The following is a 23761-nucleotide window of genomic DNA, read 5'->3' as shown; positions in this document are numbered from 1 at the left end:
AAAAGTACCAGTTTTCCCTGTAGTCTTTTGCTTTTCCTTAAGGGAGGAGACATCTTACCCACCTAAGGCTGGAAAACGATTGTGCCTTACTACATGGATCTGTGCTTTTATGCACACACACACACACACACTCACACACTTTCACTTTGGCACCAAAAACAAACAAGGAAAGGTAAATTATGTTCCATTTTATAACTGGGCTGGACATTAACAACCACAGCATCACAATGCACCCACATGACTTGGGGGATATCTGACTGCTGAAAATGTCTAGCCAAAAATGGATGTCTGCCTCCAGCAATATTTGAAAATGTGTTTTTTTTTTCTGTAGCCTTGATCTTGTTATTTATATAGCTACTGTTATCTGAAGTACCTCACACAATCTTACTTAAGCTTGCTGCATAACTATAACTTTGAGAAATGATATGAGAACCGGGAAAACTGTTAGCTAACAACATTTTGTATATGCTGTAGGAGAAGGGTAAAGATTCCTGAAGACTATATGAAGGGCAGATGCAATTCAGCGTCATATGATCTGGGATCAAGATTAAGGCAGGAAAGACTAACTTGTCAATCTGACTTCAGAAATAAAAAGGTCATGAAATTGCTGCAAAGGGAAATCACTCTTAATACATGTAGAGGACACTCGGCAATATAGATTCACATCAAGATAGTTATGCCCAAGAAATCCCATTAAGAATACTTTGACTAGGTAACCAGGCTGTCCATCTTAGATAGTAGAGGTGGTCTAATTAGACTTTTGCAAGGCATTTGGCAGAGTACCACAGAATAGTTCATTAAACACATTAGGAAGCCAAGTGGGTTTTGTCATGATAGAATGGTTAAACCATTAGTTAGGCAATATGACACAATGTTTCATAATAAATGGAGGCAGCTGAGGTGAAAATATGGTAGCATGTTGTATATAGCAATGCAGTATAGCATTGCTAGCCTAGAAGCTGACCATTTTCACTGATCATACATGCAGCATTACAGAATAAGTAGAAGGAATAGCTTTTCTTTTTTTAACCTCATCCCCTTGCAGTAAAGCTTCACTCCCCTTACAAACTCATTCAACCCACCTCCCACAGTCTGTAAGGTGGTGGTGGTGGTGGGGGGGACTAGCACCATGGAACTCATGGCCTTACAGAGTCTGAGAATATGTGCTTCTACTCCCCTTTTCCACCTTTTCACTGGCAAGTGGAGTGCAGTGTTTGCTACACCAAGGCTTATGTAGGTGTGTGCTTCCACTCACCTGCATCCTCAGGCTAGAATGTCTGAAAACTCATAATTAAGCATATGGTCAAGAGTCTGCTATCTTCCCTTACCCTGGGATAGGCAATGCTGGCCATTCACACCCACCCTTCCCCTTTAAACTCACCCAGTACCTCGGTCTGCTGATCAAGGCTGGGTTATCTGGGGTGCAGTCAGGGTGAAAACCTGTGCACCATGGAGGGGCTTGAAGAAAATATTTGTTATTTTTGCTGATTACAAAAAAATTCTCCAACACGTTTGATAAAAATGAGAACACGAAAAGTAGGATCTGAGTATCAGTTTAAACTATAAATCCAAAATATTGAAAATGGGATGTAAAAACCCATATGTGGAAAAGGCATCACCACTAGAAAACAAGTATTCATCTGCACAGACAGCTGATAAGCCATGATTTAGAATAGGATGATTTTTAGAAATATTGTTCTAAGGATATAGATACAGGCATTGCAGAGGAGGTTAACAAAACTGGTGCATAATCTACACTAGAAACCTGACAAATATTATAAAGGGACACTTCAAGAGTATGAACCTATATAATCTTAAATTAAGAAAGTGTGGGGGCATAATAGTAACTTTCAAGTACCTCAAGGGTACCAGCAGAGGCTAGGTTTTTACCATCTTTCAGACAAAGAACTATATGAGAATAAAATGACACAATCTGAAATTACATGGTAACAGGCTGTGGGGAAACGTGAAAACCCTGTTTTGCTGAAAGAGTTTTTAAAGACTGGAGCACTCTACCTGAAATAGCATTAGAATAATAAAGCATTAACACAGTTCAAGAATGTATGATGTAAATGTAAGGTGATTATTATCAGGGAAGGATAAAACAAGAAAGAGAAATAAGTTGTTGATTAAGTAGGATTTGTAGCTTTTCCATTAGGTAGAGAGATTGTCAGACTAGACTATACAAATGGTCTTTACTGTTAGACTTCATTTTCTTGTGTTACTAGTACATTGTGATTTGAGAGTTTAGATAACTCTAACTCTAGGTCAGAGACAGCCTAAGATTGTATATTTGGACGTGACTCAGTTTTGTTTTCTAAATGATCAACATAAGCAGAATGTTATACTGATTTTATTCAGCATTTAATTCAGTTTTTAATTGGCTGCCTTTAAGACACTGCATTATGCTCTCTAGGATGCCTGAAAAGAATTAGCCATGCTGTTCAGTTTTTGACCTGACATAGCTCGGCTTACGCAGTAAAGCTGTTGATACAGAGGAGGTACTGTTAATATTTCTTTGTTCTGGCAGTCAGGTTTGTTAATTCTCTAGGCCCAGCCCTTCCAGATTAGGATTTGCTTGTGAACTCTATGTACTGCCTTCAGAAATGGTTAATTATCATATCGTTTGCTCTAAATAAATACTTACAAATCTTCTGAAAGCTGTGTTGCTGTGAAATACATACAGCCTGGCTGCAGTGTGCACATGAAGCCTAACTCTGTGAGAAAGCTGGAGTCAGCATGCCTCCTAACTGGCTGATGCAGATCTGAGTGACAGCAAGACTGGCATTATGCAAATCAGGAAGAGCTAGCAAAGGAGACTGAAAAGAAGCACAGCAACCACGATTAGCTTTTCCGTGCTGGGGAACTGCATCGTACAGGCTCTACTTATGAAATGATGCTGCCTTTAAGGTTACACCTAAATTGTAAAAATAAGTTTAGTTTCCAGATTTCTTTAAAAGCTCTGTAATATGTGTCTTTTAGTGGAACCAAGAAAATTTATTCACAGGCAACCAGTTGTGAGTTTAATGAGAGAAGCTTACTTCCTTAATTAATTGCAATTTAAGATATTTTAATTGACAAGCTACTCTGATAACAGCTCAAGCCTCATACAGCTGCAAAATACTTAAGTGCTGCTGATTTGAGTACCTCAAGCATGCTTTGCCTTTTCCTGCAGCTTTGTTGTATTATAAATCCTTAACTAGGTCAGGCTTGGCTTAAACCGATTTGCTGTTTTCTGCGTCAGCCTAAGCCACAAGGAGTTTCAATAATAAGCCCTCCTTGTTAGGTGTGGGCCTACTTGAGGGCTGGCCTAGTTAAGCCTGATCTTTTTTTTTTTTGCTTTGATTTTTGCTTACATGCTCATGTTTGAGCTAAGCAGTAGCAGGTCAGGGACAGTAAGACAGTGCTGACTATCTTCTTACCAGTAATAAAATGGTTGGGAAAGCCAGATCTTCCAACTTTACTTTGCAAGAGAAACTTGATTTCATAGAAATTCTAAAACCATATGTGAAAGTCCTGGAGGAACACACCAACAGGCATTCTGTCATTATAGAGAAAAACAAATGCTGGGATACTATAGCAAAAAAGTATAATAACACTGGAGGAAGTCGGCCTCATCGGACTGCAATAGGGTTGCGGATGCTGTATAAAAGGCTTAAGGAATATGCCAAGCAGGAACTGATACAGCAGGCAAGGACTCAGCATGAACAGCCAGGTAGACTGTCTGAAGCCACCAGGAAACTTGTAAGGCTGATTCCTCAGATGTCCCAGACTCTGTTACAGAAAGACAACAGTGACTCTAGAAGGTAACCTTTATGATATTTAACCTGTCCTTTGCCCTTGATAGGGCCAAAGCTGTTTACAGATGTCTCTACAAACTGAGCTGTTAGTCTTCCTTTTAGATCTTGAAATGTTGTTTTATTGTTATGCTTCTCAGTAAGGCAGCCTGACCATTACACAAAACAGTGGAATCTATGAATCTATGCTTGGTAAGACGATGGCAGGATATAGTCATAATATAAACTTTAAACAACAAGCCCTACATTTTATTTATTTATTTGAATATTTTTGTATGTGAACTTGACTGGGAAGTTCACTGGCAGCGAACTGCTTTATCTGATGTTCAGCCTGGACTCTGGTTAACTTTATCAGTACCAGTCCTACTCCAACAAACATGTTTTCAAAATGTTTAATTGCATGTATGTTTCCTTTATTATTAAGGAGAAAGGCTGTTCATAATTGTGGGTTTATTCATCCAAGGATTTTTTTATGTGATAGAGTAATTGCTTGAAAGCAAGCTACTCAAAGAACTGTGCTTGCTTTTAATGTTCTTGTTTAGAATAAAATGCATTTCATGTTCATTTACCAATGTAATGCAACTTATAGGAAGGGTACTTAAAGCAGATGTGCGTAAAACTGACATTTCTGGACCATTGGCACAGTATTTCTGCATAGTTGCATTTCCTTGTTTTCAATCCTAGCTCAGGGCTTTGAGAGTTTGTGGCCATTTATGCTGATGAAGATGGACATTCTCCTTGCAGTCTGTTTAGCTGACCGCAGGATTAGGAGCTCTAGACTATCATGAACTCTTGTTGTAATCTGCGCCAACAATCCGGTGCAGGTTGTGTGTTTCCAGTATTTAAATTGCCATGTCAGACTGAGTTGTCCTCTTACCCAGAAACATTGATGCATTTCTTTTGTCCTTCTGTAAAAGCTCAATGTGACAGTGTTCAGGCTCATAACATTCTCAGCAGCTCTCCTTCAAATCCTTCTGTGCACAGATAATTATTTCCTGTGGTTTGCTTCACCTCCACAGAAACTGAAGTCTATTGACTTCACTCTGGAGCACAAATGTCGATTGTCTTGCATCAAACAGGACAATGTCAATGCTATTATTTCTTTGTTTTCTTCCTTGTTTGTTTGAATCTTCACTGAGCTATATCTACTTTTGTAGAATATGCCCCCCCTTTGAAACTATATATACTGCTGTATGGCATTTGTTATGCAAGATTTAATATTGATGTCAGGGAGTGCCCCTTCCTCAAGGAGTAGGTCTGCTTCCCTATCCTTCAACTAAGCCTAGATGATTCACTACTACCCTGTTGTGTAGACAACAAGGCATATGCATAAACCTAAGTAGTTCTCACTACAATGCCAGTTTAACTTTATAAATGTTTCATATTCGCTGATTTTTTAAACAGTTTGCAAGTAGTTAGTCACTCTGTGAGTGCCTTATGTAGGTATTAACCTCTCACAGGGTGGTGTTCTGTCTTGTGCCTTAAAAATCATTGGAGTGTTGCAGAAGCTCTTACACAGTCTGAGTGCCTTAATGTGCTTAGAAAATAAGTTAAGAAAATAAATTAAAATTGAGTTAGCACAAATTAAACTTGTTTGGATTCCTTCTGACTACTGTTACATTTATGATGTTATCCAAATAAAGTAGTATTTTGCATAGTTTATGACAGTGTAATGGAAACTGCAGAAGGTATGAATTCTTACTTGCAAACTTGAAACACTCTGCATCTCTGACTGTATTAGATATGTTTTCCTTAAAATGTGGGATGGCTATTTACTTTAGGATCCCCAGTACTCTAGATATGTAATAGACAAGCTCACTTTCTAATTTGCTTTGTGTTGTGTCATGTCCCGCTCACCACATGACACAGTTACAGTGTGGTAATACTAACTGCATCCTTGGTAAATCAGATTATTTGCTATGAGTAATATATATCACAAGTTCTAATTTTCTATATGCAGCAGGAATTGCTAAATCAGTATGTATTGGAGAACAGCAGTAATCAAAGCAACCATAACACAAAGCAGCAGATTAGCTTGAAGCATAGTTTGTCTGCAGGAGGCACCCCCTGCCCCTTTAACCTGCTGCCTGACTTAAATGGGAATGAATAAAAGACTGAGGGACTGGAGAGTGCCCCAGCTCACCCAACAAAGTACAGAATCTAATCTGTATGGTCCCTGCTACTTGAGAAAAGGAAGGGCATAGTTTTCTTGTATTAGTACGCAGATTACCCTCATTATTGGTCCAAAAAGAAGAAAAATAGCCATGTTATAGCCAACTTCATATGCAATAATTTTGACATTATAAACCTATCCAAACCTGGCATTGCCATACAATATGGCATGCAAAAGGTAGCAGCACTGATAAACAATAGCTTTAAAAGCTCTGAACATACTTTACACTGTTTCACAAACATCAGTCACATGGACACAGCATCAGAAACTGGATAACATCTTTAAAAGCTTTTAACACAGTTTGGTTACACACAAACAGCATTAGAAAGCAACTATCAGACTTAAAAGCTGTTAATATGGCTAATACGTCAATACAAATGGCATCCATATCATGAGCGCATCTTTAATCAACTAACAGCTTTATAGCATTTACACACTTTGCAGTGGCAAACAACATCTTTTTAAAGGGGTAGTATCAGATGTACCAGCTAATACTCCTCATGTGTTACAGAACACTATGATCAATTCTCTGATCATAACCAGATGCTGGTGGGTGTTCTCAAAATGGATGTCAAGAAGTTCACCGCCCAAGCTTCACTTTCAAGATGAATTTCTTGATATCTAATTCTTACATGCATAGCAATATGATTATAGTTGGAGGACCAATAATAATCCTCTACATTGTAGTCAAGATAAGAGCACCACAGTAGCTGAATTTGGAGTTTTGAACTTTATTACCTAGGCTATATAGAAAAAAGAGACCCTTTACTTACAGCGGAAGAGAATTTGCAATTTATGACCAGTTTCACTACAGAGATTTTTTTATGAAATTTTGATTACAAAAGCAGTTAAATAAGTTAAGTTCATTAGAAGCGTTTTACTGGTTTTCATTTTGCATATTCTATATTAATGTTTTACCCAGAGATCCCCAATTAGTTTTAATTTTGGCCACCTGAAGAATCTGATAAAATCTGTGGCATGTAATCCACTAATGAAGAACAGTAAGTCCTGCTAATGCATGACTTTCCAGTTAATGTATTATAGATCCTCATTGTGATTAGGAACTCTGGTTGAACATTAACCTAACTGAAGTCTAAGAAAAATAACATAAGCATACAGACCAACAAATAGAAAGTAGTAAGCTTTAAATCACTAAGTGCATACCCATTACAAGGAAAACAGGGTGCTATTTTTATATATCTTATTTTAAAAAGTGTTTTCTCTATCCCTATTACTTCTATAGTAAATGTGTATTATAAATCATAATTATGTCATAATATCAAGCTATATAGACTCATTCCTAAAAAATGCAATTTTCTGAGACAGCAGGAATGTAAAACAGCTAACTCAGTTTATACTGGTACACCTCTTTAATTGCTAATAACAAGCAAGCAGTAATGCCCAAGGGGTGGTGGTTACAATGAAATAATGGACCTAGGGGTGTTATGAAGCCTAACACCATAGGTGGAAGGTTCATTATTTAAATAAACTGAAAAAATGGGCTAACACACCACAATTTCAACTTAATAACCAAAGAAATGGTATGTGTGCAATGCCACCAGCATTTAAACAGTGAAATACTGGATAAAAACTTTCATTTCATTGTATATCGAAACTTCATCAGAATCATTCAGTATAAACAATTCCTTGTTTAAATATACTCAACAACCAATCATAGTCTTACATTTAAAACTGTACACACACAATACTTGCCCTTATAACATTCCCCATTAAAATCTCCTGTTTAGATTACATTTTCTTCTACCCTTTTTTAAAAACTGTGTATTAACAATTGAAAAAATCCTTGTAATATGGTTGAATAAATGCTATTTTTTAAAAACTTTAATAAATAGTATTCAAAACATAATAGTAATATGACTTTATAGTTTAGCTTTATAGCTTAGCTGACCTAAGCTTTAAAACAGGTGTAATTGACATTCTCATTCAATCCTGGTGCTATAGTAGCATTCAGTCTAAGCTGCCAATAAAGCTCCCTGTACTCAAGTAATGTCTCCCAATCACTTCTCCTAGGGGGTAGATTAACTTTGTCTGTAATACCAAATCTAAACTTTTCAAAACCTGCACATTTCACTATATTTAAACAGAGCACTATTAATATTTTTGATAGATGTATCATTAATATGTTCATATATCATTTTCTTAAAATTCCTCTCTGTTTTGCCTTTTTTAATTTCTCCAAATCTTTTGGGTTTCTAACATCATGATGGGAATGGACCCCATTCCTAAGTCAAAGTACAGTTAAAGTTCATGAAATTAGTATTGTTTCAGTCTTTGATGTCAACCAAAAGTGCTCTTCACAGCACCCGCAATGTGCTCAGTAATGACTCCTTCTGCAATTCATATGGGGTTACATGTATTGGTAACATATCTAAATACTATTGTAGATTCTTTTTTTATAAGACCCATTGCTTCTACTACTATTGGAACTGTCTGGGTATCTTTCTTCCACTTTGCTCTCATTTCTGCCTGCAGATTCTGATATTTTCTGACTTTGTGTCTCTCTGTATGCAAGACACTGTAGTCACTGGGCGTGGTGATTTTAGTGATCAATGCTACTTTTGTCTTCTTTTCATGGACCACTATATCCGGTTTTCTAGCATCTATCTTTTGAACTGTTGGTAATGGGTGATCCCATGTGATGTAAACTTCATTTACTATGATGCTTTGTGACTCATGTTTCCAGTGTTTTTCAGCCACTTCAATACCATAATGTTTGCACAATCCCCAATGCAACAGTCTTGCCACATTATTATGCCTTTCAGTATACAGTGCTTCTGCCATTAGTAGGTCACAACCAGCAACGAGGTGTGCAACTGTTTCGAATTTGGTTTTACAAATCCTGAATTTCTCTGTTTCTCTCATATGTTCAATGGACTTTGTAAACTAGCATGTATGCAGCCCACTATCTTGGGCCGCCAATATTAAACTTTCATCTCTTGGTTTGAATTCTACTCCCGTTAATCATTCCTGTATTCGCTTTAACATGAGGTTTTTCCAGACGTTTTCTATACTTGCAACTATATTTATGCATTTTCTAAATTTCTTGCTTTCTCATCTGGTCCTTCACCTTATTTATATTATTTCCTTTGTTTTTTGGCACATTCAGCTGCTGCCTGATTTTTATCTGCTTCTGGTTTGATTTTTAGTCCTGCTTGACACCGATATGCTTCTGCTAGATTAAGCAGAGAAATCATCTCAGATTTATTCTCCTCATGTTTCAAAACTTTCACTACATTTGAGTCTTGCGAGGTCAGCAGATATGTGTGAAGTCCCACAATTGCAGATCTTTACATGTAATCAGTGTCAAGGAGCCCATCTTTCCTTCGGAACAGGGAATATATAATGTTGGTATGCACTGATTTTTATAAATCATTTGGTGAGCATGAAGCATCCTTCTTTAATCTGTCCAACACATTTTGGGGTCAGTCAATCACTCTAAAACTGTAAGTTAGGACAGAAACAGCGTATTGGTTTATAGCTTGGATTTTATTCCTAGATGTAAACACTGTTTTCAGGATTAATTTAAGTTTTCTAAAGTATTCCTTATTAAGTTTTATTCAAATTGCTTCATGTTTTATTATTGATCCTTCATTTTATTATTGATCCTTCATCAGTTCCCAAATATTTGTACACTCCATCTTGCTCAAGTTTATTTATATCACATTCTTGTCACAAACTAATGTTTTCCTGCCTTAAAGGTTGGTTTTGCACATTTATCAAGAACAAATGACATTCTTATATCATCTGAAAAAGTTTTGACAACTTGCAGTTGTGATTTCAGTTCCTCATCTGATGAGCTATACAGTTTTAAATTATCGACAAAGAGAAGATGAGAAGTCTTTACACTTTGTTGCTTGCTAGGAGCCAAATTATGGCCATGGCCTAAGCTGTTAAGTAGACAGCTTAGTGGTTAAGTGCAAGGCAGAATAGCAGCGGTGACAGAGTCACCATGGAATAACCCCATTTTAATTTTTATCCCTGGGATAATAATTTGTCCTTTATCATGGCTTAATTGCAAAGTGGTCTGCCACTGTTTTCATGGTCACTGTAATGTAGTCGATCAGTGTAGGGTGTCTGTTATACATTTTTAAGCACTCTTTTATCCATGAATTTGCGATACTATCAAATGCTTTTTTGTAGTCAAACCATGCCATACTTAAATTCTTCCTCTTTTAACAGTTCTCCACTATGACTTTATTTAACAACAAATTATTATTTGTCCCATATGACTTTTTTATTGCCCTTTTGTTCTATTGCCATAATTGAGTTTTCTTCTAAATGACTATAAACTCTGCCGGCATCAATTCCTGTGTATAGTTTATAAGTCATTGGAATGCGAGTTATCGGTCTATAATTTTTAGAGTAGCTTGCAGGTTCAGTCTTAAGTAGAAGCATAGCTTTTCCTGTTTTTAGCCAGTTGGTGTCTGTTCAGGGTGTGCATATAAATAGTTCTTACTCATGGCTAAATCTTTGTTCAAAGATGTTAATACTTTTAACTAAAAGTTAGGTACTGGGCCTGAGGTTTTCCAGTTAGAGGCTTTTCTTAACTTTGTTTCAGTCTCTCTGGCTGTTACTTCATCTCATTTCATATCTCGTACCTTTAAACTTCTTATTCTTTCTTTTACTTCTTTTGCCGATTTAGCATCTTTGTTATGTTCCACAGGATCTTCATAGATACTTCTTCAAAATGTATCTATTTGTTCTTTTTTTGGCAGTATTTCAATTCTTTTTACCCTGTTTCCCAATTCTCTATAAAACGTTTTGGGTCATTAATAAATTGCTTATTTTGTACTTTTCCTTTATATTTATCTGTGTAGCTTCTAAGTTTTTCCTTCTGTGCTGAGATTTTTAGTTTATTTGCGATAGTTCATGATAGATCCTGCTCTGTTCTAATACTGCACACTGCTTTTATCACGTCTATCTTTCTTAATATTTTTGTTGATCTATTCCCTCTTCTATATTCTTCTAACAGTGACACTTCTTGTCTTAATTACTTTATAGTTTTCTCGATGCTTACGTATTATTGCAACCAGATTCAGAACGTGTCATAATTGTTGAAGTTATGCAACAATGACCTTTTGTGGTTTTGCAGGAATTCAGGAAGCTACTAACCTGCTATCTGTGACATTGGGTGATCACCCAGGAGCAGGATTAAGCCCCCAAATTCCTCTTCCAGCTTGACGTCCTTCAGCGACGGATTTCCTTTGAAGTTCTGTGGACCCAACTGCAAAAACAGAACATAGCAAAGCAAAGTAAGACAGAGTAATTACTCTGAATCCCAATGATAGAGCAAGCTGAGGAAATGTAGAAACTGTGGAAAATATGTAGTCATGAAATGATCACAACTGTGTTGTTTCTGTCTACTTTACCAAAAAGTGAATCCAGAACACACACTGACAGCAAAGAAACGTACTGCTGTCAAGCGATGACATTTTGCGGCTATTCCCCTGCCCGGAAAGTTTTTAAAGGTTGACAGTTATGAGACTCTCCAAAAAGGGGGGAAAACAACGTGTACCAACTTGACACTGCTAACAGTATGCTTATCTGCCACTTAAGAGACCTGACAAAGGATGCCACTCCTGGGGCCAATGTAGAATGTGAAGAATGTAAAAAGAAATGTCAGAAACTGCATGTCCGCTTTTTCTCAGCCGACTGTCAGTGCAAGCAAATGCATTTGGTTCACATGGCACTCGGCTCGGCTCAACTAGTCACTGCAGTAAAGGACGGTCCCAGGAAGACAAACTAGATATAAATTCCTGTTCCTCTGTCACAGACAAGGTGAAGCAGTACTGATTTACAGTCTACACCCCCCTTTTCACTTCACAAAACCCTTGTCTCGCGATAACATCAGGAGTTATGCCTAGTCCCAAATCTGGTTGCAATAATACGTAAGTACCATTTTCTCTATTCAGTACTTGCATGAAGGTATTCACTTTCTCCCCTTCCTTTCCCTCACTACCCTGTGCTCTTGTGGTAGAACTTTATCAGTTATTAATTTAGCTACACAGTAATATATCCCGTTTACTTTTGTTATAGCACATAGATCTCTATGGACAGCCCTAATTATGGTTTTCATTTATTTTATCAAACTTCTGCCTTTTTGGGTTTTATCGACCTTCTGCAGGCTATTTCTTTCATTGATCTTAATATGTCTATGTCTATTAAATCAAGCAACTCTTCTCTTAGCTCATTTTCTTCTAAATTGAGGGCACATTTTTCATTTTCCATTTCCTGTGGCATTCTATAGAAAGTTCTATAGCATCTTCCTGTGGCACATTCTCTCAATTTCATTCTGTGCCATCCATTGCTCTGTGACATGGGAACTCACTAGCCTATCATTCCGCAACATTGATTGCATCACAGTTTCCTAATCCTTCCTGTGCTGTCCACCATCAAGTGAACTTTTAAATTGGTTTCCTGTGGAAGGCTCCAAAATATCTTCATATGGCACTTGACCAATTGCTTCCCGTTCCACTGGTTTCCCCTTAATTTGGATATCCATTGCTCTATCCTGTTGCGGTGCTTTCTGAATTACATTTTCTACACTGAATCCTTCACTTTGCAGGTACTCCATAATCTCAGTTTCTATTTCTTTAACTTCTCCATTACTAATCTCCTTTTCTACTTTTCCTCTTTGTCTTCTTATTTTTGTATTGTAAAAATTTCCATGTCTGAATTCCTTTGCATTTATTTCTCTTCAAATATTTTTGATGCTGCTCTTTGTATTGATTAGTTTTGTTTTCTCCTTTGCATAAATATTACAGCATATTAAATCTCTTTTTCTGTCCCCTGTTCATATTTCTTCTTCAGATGTGTACTGATCTTCCTGCTTCTCCTTACTTTGGGGACTCACTCCATCATGCTGTGATGTAACCTGTGTTAGACATTCTACATCAAATACTTCACTTTGCAGGCACTCTGTAACTTCATCTTCTATTTTTTTAAGTTTTACTTTACTAACCTTCTTTTCTACATTCCCTCTTTGTGATATTGTGAAATTTTCCATATCAGGATGCCTTTGCATGTATTTCTCTTCAAATATCTTTGGGGCTGCCTCCTTTATATTGATTAATTTGGCTTTCTCCTTTGTATAAATATACTGCACCATTTCAAAGCTCTCTCTTTCCCATGTCCATATTTATTTTTTATACTTTTCAAAAATCTCTAGGTTTTGTTGTTTGTATTTTCACATTTCTTTAGATGCTTCTTTTTCCAAACAGATCAAAATTTCTTGATCTATATACTGTTTTTCACAAATCTGTTGTATTAATGAATACACATTTTTATTTGAAGCTTCTGATAAGTTTTCTTGTGGAAGTATTTTTCTTTCCTCTAATTTCTGTCTTAATTGTTTTGTATATCTTGTCTCTGGAAATTCCTGGGCTTTTTGTATAATAGTACCAATACATAATTTCTTTCTTATCCTCAATAGTCCACTTTACCTTCTTTATGGCTCTTCTTTGGCCTATCAGTGTTTGTGATTTTTGTGGACTACTACTTCCTTCTACAACAGGGTGAGGGGGCATCTGTTTTCCCTATGTAAAAAAAGCATGTGCAGGTAGAACATTGTGCTATATATACTGTAGCCTTACTAACGCAATTTCCATCTTGCAAATGGAGTAAAATTCCTTGTTCACTCCTCAGATTAATAATTTCCCCTTTATAAATGTATGGGCAGTTATTACAAAAAACACACTTTCTAGTCCCTTGTATTTTACCATCCCAATACTTTTTTACATTTCTAGAATTTTTGTAAACGAAACATGGGTGTTTACCTACTATCAGGGGGATGGTAGTATTAATTTTCAAAATACTCATCCCTGGTTTGGCACCTATGTCTCTAATGGACACAGGCAACCTGGTTGTAAATGTTTCATCTCCCAACCCCCTGCTGACACTTATCAAGGGTATTAGAACTTGTCAGAGATTTGGGATGCATGGCTAGGCTTAAAAAGGCTCTTGTGGTCGTTAGCCTAGTAAACACCTATGAACCTAAGAACTCCATTTTTTATTATGTTTTTAATTGCTCCTGACCCCACATTATGCTGGATCACATGTACCCTTTCATAATTACCCCCTGTTTGTGGATTATATTTGGTGGAATTAATCTACCAGACTCATCACTTCCAAGAAGGGGGTTGTATTGTATACCCTATTTATCCACCACCTCCTGAGTTACTTTCTCAATTAATTTTTGGGATATCCCCTCCCCCAAACATATCTTGGAGCTTACACATTTCTTGAATTAAAAAACACCTCTGTTAAAAATCATCTGTGTTGGTCAAATGCAAGGGCCTTTGATCAAACTTTTTTTTACACTTTAAAGGATGGAAGCTATAAAAGTGTAAATATCTGTTGCTAAAGGTCGGTTATCTGTAAACATTGGAATGGAGCCCTTTGTCTACCATAGTAGTATAGATGTCCAAGTAATTTTATTTATTTATTTGTCATTTGTTAACCAGGTTAGTCCAAGTGAGCGAGAAGCCCACTTTCATTGGAGAACCAAGGAGAAAAGCTCCAAAAAAAAAGTACAATTCAAAATAGATTCTAACAATAACAATTCATGATAGATATTTAACAATGTACATCTGTAGGATAGCAATTACATTTGAGGTTTACAACAAGATAAAAAGTTGACTGTCAGTAAGGAGCAGAGACAGCAATTACATTTGAAGTTCTCAACAAGATAAACAAATAGATGGTCAATATAGGGCAGAGACAGAAATCAGTAAAGTAGCAACTGGAGAATGCAAATGATTGTTCAGAGCAAAAGCAAATTATATACAAGTGAGGGTAACAAAGCATTATAAACACCATCTTTATAGACTGCTTTAACTAAAAGTGATGTAGCATGAGAGTGGAGAATATTTACAAATTAATTTAGTTAGGAAGAGAAAATGCAGGGATAGAGCAAACATGTTAGGTCCTCTGCGGGTGATGCAGGAAGTCTAGAGAGATTTTAGCTGAAGTGTTAAGGCAGGTGGAGAGAGGATGGGGGGCTCTATGTAGGGTCTTGACAGGGGCAGGACCATTTGTTAGTTAGGTAGCTTTTTAGCTTTTTTTAAGTAATTAGTATGTTTAATGTTTCTAATAATAGTGGGGAGTGTGTTCCAGGCTTGGAACACTGCATTTGTATAAACGTTTGCCTGTGTTTTTGTTAGGATTGTAAATATCCTGAAGATTTTGATCGGAGCTACGGAGTGAGCGAGTAGGGGTATAATAGGATACTAGAGAGGAAAGAAAAGAACAGGTCATAGGTTTATTAAGAATGGAGTGTGTGGTTTGTAACTGGGACAGAAGCAGAAGTTGTGGGAATTCAAGCCACTGGAGTTAAGAGCGAGGTAGTGATGGGCTTTGTAGAGTTGGCTGTTGGCAAATCTAGCTATTTTATTATATGTTTGTTCAAGCTTGTTGATTAGGGTTATTTGTAGATGTGTGAATTTTGGTGAGGCATAGAGAAGGCAGGGAAGGAGGAATGCTTGAGCCAGAGAAAGTTTGGAATTAGGTGTTAGGAATATTTTGTTCCTATAGATTAGTCCAAGTTTTTGATCTGTCTTTTTAATACAGTGTTGTATGTGGAGGTCAAATTTCAGTTGGTCATCAGTTATGGTTACAAGTAGCTTAGTGTGAGATTCTACTTTGATAGTGGCGTTGTTAAGTGATGAGATAGTGAATGTGATTTTCTGATGGGAGAGTGATTTGGGTAGGAAAAGGAGGAGTTTGGTTTTATTTGGATTTAGGATGAGTTGGTTTTCAGTTAGTCATCTTTCAATGGTGAGGAATGTGTTTTGAGTAAGAGAATGAAGTTGAGTGATGTTGCCAGAGCAGGAAATGAATATAGAGTCATCAGCATATTGTATAAGAGAAGAGCTGGAGCAGGATGAGTGAAGGTTATTGGTAAAGATATTGAAAAGAAGGGGTCCAAAAGCAGAGCCTTGGGGGGGTGTCTGTCTGGATATGTAAACAAGGGGAGTAAGAAGTTTGTCATCTGACAGACTGTAACCTGTTGGTAAGGTAGCTGGATAACCAGTGAATAGTGGAAGTGCAGAGATTGAGGTCAGATAGTTTTGTTAGTAGCTTAGAGTGAGATACAGTATCAAAGGCTTTTGAGAGGTCGTGAAGAAGGCAGGATACCAGCTGTTTTTGTCTGTAGCCTCTGCAACAGTACAAGTGAAAGATAGAAGTTTACTGGCAGTACTGTGATCTGAATGGAATCCATGTTGGGTGGGGGTCAGAAGGTTTTCCTGGAGAAGATATTTGAGAGGCTATGCATGTATGCATTTTTTGAGGATTTTGGAAAGGGGGGGTGAGAGTGGCTATGAGTCTGAAGTTGGAAGGATCAGTGGAGGTGGACTTTCCTCCTTTGTGGAGGGGATTGATATAGAATGACTTTCAGATGTCTGGGACAGTAGATTTTTGGATTGATCTGTTAACTAGTAAAGAGATGGGGTAGGGAATGGAGTCTGTGGCGAGCTTAAGAAAGAAGGGAGGAAGGTTATCAGTAGAGGGTGAGCATGGTTTAAGTTTAAGCAGAAGTGATTTTATGTAGGCACTGGGGATAGGTTTGAGAGATAGAAGGTTTTATTGGTAGTCGTAGAGGAAGTAGTAGAGGGATTGTTGTTTTGGTCCGTATGGGTTAGTTTGCAGATAGAGTTGATGAAATAACAGTTGAGAAGGATGGCAGTTTCTTGTGGAGTGTTGCTAGGGTAGGGGTTTGGGGTAGAAGGACTATCAGGGTGTCCTTTTTGTCAAACTGATACGTAAAATCTAAAAATTTGACATAGTGATTAAGTTTTGAGATAAAATCTTTCATTGATTTGTTAGATCCTTTCTATAAAATAAAAATATCATCCAAGAAACTTAAATATAATTTACAAAATTTATAGTCATCCAACTTAAAAACATAATTTAATTCCCAATGGGTTGAGCCTAGGTTTGTATAAACTGGAGTGCAGGCTGTGCCCATTGCCACACCTGTGTTGTTTAAAAAATTTCCCCTTCATAGTAAACAAAATTGTTACCTAGGATGAGTTCCATAAAATCCATTATAAGATAATAATCACTTAGTTGAAGGAAAGGACACTTTAAAAGGCTCTTTTGAAAAATTGTAATCCTTCTATTTTAGGAATGCCACTAAAAAGATCTTTAACATCTACGGTTACTAAAATCAAATTTTCTACCCAAAGATAATTTTTTACATATTTAAAAAGTCCCATGAATCCTTTAGGGGCTGTATAAATAGTGCATGCACAGGTTTGAGCATATAGTCCACAAAATAGCCAAAGAATAAGTTTCTGAACCCTGTGCAGCCACTGTAGGTCTAAGAGTGGGTTAAAAACATCTTTGTGTACTTTGGGGATACCAAATATAGTAGGAATTTTAGGTGAAGTGCCTCATGTATATTGACAACCAATTACTCCTAAAACAAATACCCTATGTGAGAGATGTAATTACATTATGAAATTGGAATCAATTCTCTCACATAACAAACCAGACATCAAACAGGTTGTCAGCAGACACACACACACACACACACACACACACACACACACACACACACACACACTTCACCTGTCACACAAAATGAGGTCACGACACACAAACCCACATATGTAGAGACATCCTAAATGTAAACCTCTTTCACACCCTGCTATGCAAATAGAAACCACTACACATAATAACACATACACCAGTGTTTCAGCAAATGAGCTGCTAAGGCAAAACACCTCAAAAGCTAGGTCACAAGAAACTACACAGTGAGACACACAGATGTTCCCCTCACCAGGCTGGACAAGCAGAAGGTCACAGTCCCCTGCCTGTCTGGTGCAAGGATATGTCAAATTACACATGTACTCAAGTCACTCAACAACAAGTACCATTATGACTCTCTCATAGTCCATGTTGGGGTGAATGACTTGAGATGTACCTCTTTGGACTGTATGAAGAGAGACATGACTGAACTCTCAGATTATGTGTCCCAGACAGGTATGACCCTAGCTCTAAGCAGAATTCTACCTTTACCCAGGATGATGCCACAATATAAAGAAAAAATGATTGACTTCAACATTTGGCTTAGCTTGTGTTGTCAGTCCAGGGGGATCCAGTATCTGTCAACCTGGGAAGACATGGTCTATAGGCTACGCTACTTTGCCAGAGATGGTCTGCACCTGTCTCTTCTAGGTTTTTGGATACTGGCAAAGGCACTTGCCTCCTCCATAGTGTCTTTTTAGGCAATTTCAAAACAACAACATTTCTGACATAACAAAATCCACTCAAGACAAACTCAAGGTTCTGCTGCTTAATGCTAGCAGTCTAAACATGAAACTGCACTCCCTAGAAGCACTCCTCATCTTGGAAGATGCTGACATCTATGCATCACTGAGACATGGTTCAAGGTCATGAAGAGCACCCTGACTGTGCAAGGCTATAATGCTTTTCACATGTTCAGACCTCAAAATGAGCATGAAAAAACAAAGGTGGAGGTGCATCGATCTTCATTAAAGCCAAATTCACCTTGAGACTGGTCATACAGTACAACTCCCTCAAACTACTCCATGTCCAATTAACTATAGACAAAATACCCTACCACATCATTGCTAGCTATAGGTTCCCCACCATGAACCAAGAAAAGCACACCTCCTACCTGGACTTAATGAAGTCACTTGCCATACATCCTAATGCCTTAATCATAGGATATTTAAACTATCCTTCCATTGACTGGGTGACATACTTGGGCACAAACATGCTTGCCCTGAGGTTCCTGGACTTTGTCAATACAAATGCTCTGGAACAGATAGTCTGCACCCCCACAAGGGGCTCAAATATCCTAAACATAGTACTCAATGTCAAGATGTGAGGTATTGTCAGCTATACCAGGATAAGTAGGGCAGTGAATGTGTAACAGATGCTAGCATAGCAAGCTGAAATTTTGTAAAGGATTATATGTCATTTGTATATGAAACTGATTTATACAGATGCTTGTGTTAAAAATGTATCAACAGTGTCTCCTGCTAGACAGAAAAGAAATGTACATTTATACAGACTGTACTGTTGTAAATAGGATACTGTAAGAAAAGAGCTTAATCTCAGTCCAGCTAACTTTGAAAAATAGTGAGAAATTAAATTACTTAATTTAGGCTGTAAAGTTTGTATCTTACAGTTCTGATTGCAGCCAGAGACAAAATGCCTGGGAAAACAAGTACAAGGAAGCCCATTGTATTGTCTTTAGCAGTGAACTAATTGCTACTCTGAAAGGGTAGACATTTGAAATTGTTTTATGACTTCCAGAAGCTGCAACAGATCTTAGCAAAGCTATATGCATGGATATTATTGACACATATGTGCTAAATCCTGGCAGCTTCTAGCCAAGGGGGTAGTATGGAACCAGAAGTCATATGACCAGATGTGTGTGATGTCATTCTGTAAGCCAGGTCTGTTATATTTTAATACTAGGTGAGACTGAAGTCTCAGGCACTCTGATTTGGAACCTGCAAAGAAGGACCCCTCACATACTTCATCTTGCCTTGCTGTAGTGAGTGAACCAAGGAATAGTAATTATTTAGATCAGTCAGGAAAATATAGTGAGATTAGTTAAGTACTGCTTTTCTGTATCTGTGTGAATATATTCATCTGTGTTATCTTACTATTTCCTGTGATTGAAACTCTGGTGTTTATTGTTAATAGATATTTAGTATTTTCATATTCCTTTATTATTTATTATTAAATATATTTAAACTCTTCATTGTGGCTAGTCCTTTACAGAATATTTTAACCTTTGAAAGTACTCATATCTATTTGGTGACTCTGTGGTCACTCCTTAAAGCCTTACCGCATTGGTCAAAATACTACCATTTGTATTAATATTAATTTCACTCAGTATAATTGGGTACCCTTGTAAGAGCCTTAGAGTAACTGGTTTTGGAGTGTCTGGTAGCAGTAACCTCCTTATAGTCTGGGCAGAAGGAGGAATAGTTAGTAAATCTGTGCCATCGTTTCTTAGGTTTGTAGGTGTTTGTGCAATTCAAATCTCAAAGAGTGTGTGTGTCAGCTGCTGGGAACAGGGACATGAAGCACTGGTTTCACAGAGAGGGTGCTGGAGGACTTGGATTGGACACTTGGCTGTGGACTCAACTGTAGCTGTGCTAATGGGAAGTCTTACTGGGGACCTGGAGGGAGTCAGAGACAGAAGGAGTGTGTTCACTGTGTGCGCTTAAGAAAATTTGTGCTTGATGCCTAGAGCTTCATTTGGAAGTTCTGTGTGTATCTATTTTTGTTCCAAGAGAATTTTCCTCTTCATTGTTAGTGGTGAGGATTCAGGCTTCTTGATTACTAGTCCAGAGGGGGGAAGTCACACTCACCAACATGGGGGCTCAGTGCAGTCCCTCTGTGTGATGTCCTCACTGGTAAAGTCAAACCATAAGTCAGTCTTGTTCAAAGTAACCATTGAACCTGTCTCCACCACAGGAGCAACAACACAAAAAAAATTAAAAAAACTTTTCCAAAGCAAAATACAGCGTACTAAGCAATGGTATAAAATGTTTTATACCCTCCGCAGTCACAGACAACAATGACTCCTATGCAAGAGTTTTACACAAATGCCCTCTATAAACACTTAAGCAAATGTATAGACTCGGCTGTACCTGAGTGGATTAAAATCATGTCCTCCCAAAAAAAAAAAAAAAACAAGCCACCCTGGTGTACTTCAAGTATAAACAGGTTACATAGCAAAAGGAAGAAAATGATGTCTAAGAACAAGACGGAACAGACTGAGCAGAGGAAGAATTCCCTTCATAGCTTAAACAAGCAAATCAGAAATCTTGTAAAGACCTCTAAAGCTAATTATGAAGCTAAAATAGCATTCCTAGCCAAGGATAATCATAAGGCATTCTTTAACTACAGCTAAAATATCAAAAGGGAATGCCCAGCTATATGCCAAACTGGTAGTAGATGGCATCACTTGTACTATAACTGGAGGATATTGCCAATCTGCTAGCTGACAGAATTGGCACAGACTTCAACCCCATGTCCCCAGCAGCCATACCCCAAAGCATACCTGACACCAATCCTCTGCCTAGTATCTCTTGAGATCAGGTCATATATGCACTCTCCAAAGCCAAAAATGTGACCTTAATGGGACCAGATAGCATCCCAGGTTGATTATTAAGCAATCTAAAATACAACCTAGTGGACCCCCTTGGCATTCTCTTTAACTATAGCCTGAGAACTGGCTTTGTTCCAGCAGAGTGGAAAACGGCAACAGTAATCCCCTGGCACAAAGGGGAGCTATCAACCGACCCTGGGAACTATAGACCCATATGTCTAACCAGCCTTGTCTGCAAGGCCATGGAAAAAAATCATCATAGACCTTAACAGGAACATAGGCAACCTTCAAACTCTAGACCTAACCCAGTTTGGCTTCATTAAGAATAGATCATGCTTATTAAACCTAGTAGACTTCTTCAAGAAAGTTAAGTCACCAAAGCCCTAGATGAAGGTAAGACAGTACATACTGCCTATCTTGACCTAGCCAAAGCTTTTGACACAATCCCCCACAAGGATATCATTGAAAAACTCTCCCAGCTAGGTGTTAACCCTTACATCACTTGATGGGTAGCTAGTTGGCTCAACAACAGAACACATACTGTCCAAAGTTGGTGACTCCACCTCTACCAATAGACCCGTCACCAGTGGCATACCACAAGGATCTGTACTGGGGAATTTACTGTTTGGAATCTATTTCTTGGAAGTCCAGGCTAAAGTAGACAGCCTTTGGCTTACCAAGTTCTCTGATGATTGCAAATTGGGTGGAGTCATTGAGTCCCCCAATGATGTTAACATATTACAGGAGGGGCTAACACAGACAAATTACAGTAGTCGAAGTCACAGTCGAAAACCTAATGCAAAAAAAGAATATTATTGTCCCCATTGGCTAAGCGGAATTCCCTGCTAGTTACAATATTGACAGCACCCCCACCAAGTTCAAACCCAGTGGTGCAAGATCTGGGAATATATACAGCAATCTGAGCTTTGACCACCAGGTTTCTACAGTGGTAAGCAAAGCCTTCTACACTGAGCATTTCATAAGTAAGGCCATCACACCCAGGTCTAAGGATGTTATAACGCCACTGTACTCAACCCTCATCAGACCATTAGGAGAATACAATGCTTTCTTCTGCATGTACCTCACCAAACACCTGCAGCAGCTGGGAGACCACAGAGGTTTCTCACCAAGAAAATACAAGGCCTCCAAACCATAACGACTGAAAGCCCTGTCACTGTACTCTGTATCATATAAACTGCTGTGAGGTGACTTGTGCCTGGCCTACAGGGCAGTCTCTGACCCTGCCCTGATGGATATGCTGCACATCTGCAAGTCAAATGGCACAAGAGTCACTCGCTCTAGGGATCTTAACCTAATCTGTGACATTAACAGAACATATTATAGAGACAGACATATCTCCCAGAGATTGCTGCGACTCTGGAATAAACTTCCAATTCACGTGAAACAGAGCTCCTCACTGACCCTATTCAAGTGCAACGTGGACAAATGAATGGGAGACTGCAAATTCACCCCAGGGATGGAATCCATATCCCTCATGTACAGGGATAGTCAGGGTTTATCATGGATTAGCTCTGCGAATTATGCCCATCTAACCAAGGGCAAATGAGGCAACTTGGGAATAACATGGCTAGGTTTGTAAGGGCGCTAGGGCTGCTAGCCTAGTAACCTCATATGAACCTATGTAAGGAAATGAAATAAAGTACGTGTCAAAAAACCCTGCAACACGGGATCTTCCAACTGGATGTCTATTTTCTAATAATTATATTCACCTTCTTTCTAGAACTAATAATATAAGTGGCACCATTGTGTAAAATCTCAAACATCTTACTAAAAATAGTCTATGTTGACAAATAACACCATCATCCCACCTTTGTTGGGATTCCTAACCCAGTAAGGTTAAACCACAATCTTCTCTAGTTTTGATGGACAAATTTGTAAATATCAGATTCACATTATTTCTCAAAGGCCAACACCAAGGGGTGTAAGGTGGAGTTGAAAATACTTTTCTTTGTACATCTTTGCTTTTGGGCTATGCATACCTCTCGACTGTACAGATTATTGCAGAATGTCCAGATTTTTGCCTCATATTTTTGGTCTGTTTTTCATAACATTGTGGTTTTCTGTCAAATTAGTGGCAAATAATTGAAGACTGGAATTAGAAAATAATGATAGACATTTGTGTTTCAGACTACATACCCTTCAGAAAATCCATGCTAATGCAAAACCTGTTAGTCTATTGACTTTCTAAGTTTGTAAGATCAATATTTAAAAACTGTCCCTATTTTTGGTCTGTTGTCCCACTTTTAGTACTGCCTTTGTCCAGATTTCTTGCTGGAAGAGGTTGAGAGGTATGGCTATATGTTGTTGACCATCCAAGTTAAATAAGATGGCTAAATTAAATTTTCTTGTATACAATTTTAGTTCAATAATAGCATCCACAACATCAAACTTTTTAGTGGGAACAAATTTAAAACCTTTCTGGAACAAACTAAAATGAGGTGGAGTAATATGCAGATGACTGTAATTAAATGTAGTGAAACCCTTTTGGGTCAAAATAATTCCTCCACCATCAATAGTAATCAATGTTTCTTCATTATCGCCCCTCCTTTGTTGGTGGGCTTTTTGTGTCCCTTCCCTTGATGGTCGCAGTTCTGTTATCAGTTGGGGTTGCATTTGTCCCCTCTTCTCTGCTAGTCTTTGTGACCATTT

At 37.9% G+C, this 23761-nt stretch overlaps 1 protein-coding gene across 1 annotated transcript in view; it reads left to right on the top strand.

Annotated features, from left to right (window-relative positions):
- The first annotated feature begins 2663 nt into the window (after window positions 1-2663).
- LOC122797199 (fibrinogen silencer-binding protein-like) overlaps window positions 2664-23761 on the top strand; it is a 59320-nt gene continuing 38222 nt past the window's right edge. The window contains exon 1 of the mRNA XM_044066026.1: window positions 2664-3806. Within this exon, the coding sequence (XP_043921961.1) occupies window positions 3433-3806 (374 nt within the window). The 5' untranslated portion in view covers window positions 2664-3432. The remainder of the gene's footprint in view (window positions 3807-23761) is intronic.

This window comes from Protopterus annectens, chromosome 3.part0, assembly GCF_019279795.1.
Source record: "Protopterus annectens isolate FY-2018-M chromosome 3.part0, PAN1.0, whole genome shotgun sequence".
Classification (NCBI taxonomy): Eukaryota; Metazoa; Chordata; order Ceratodontiformes; family Protopteridae; genus Protopterus; species Protopterus annectens.
Note: the sequence above shows the minus strand (reverse complement) of the source record. Positions and strands in the feature narration are given on the sequence as shown.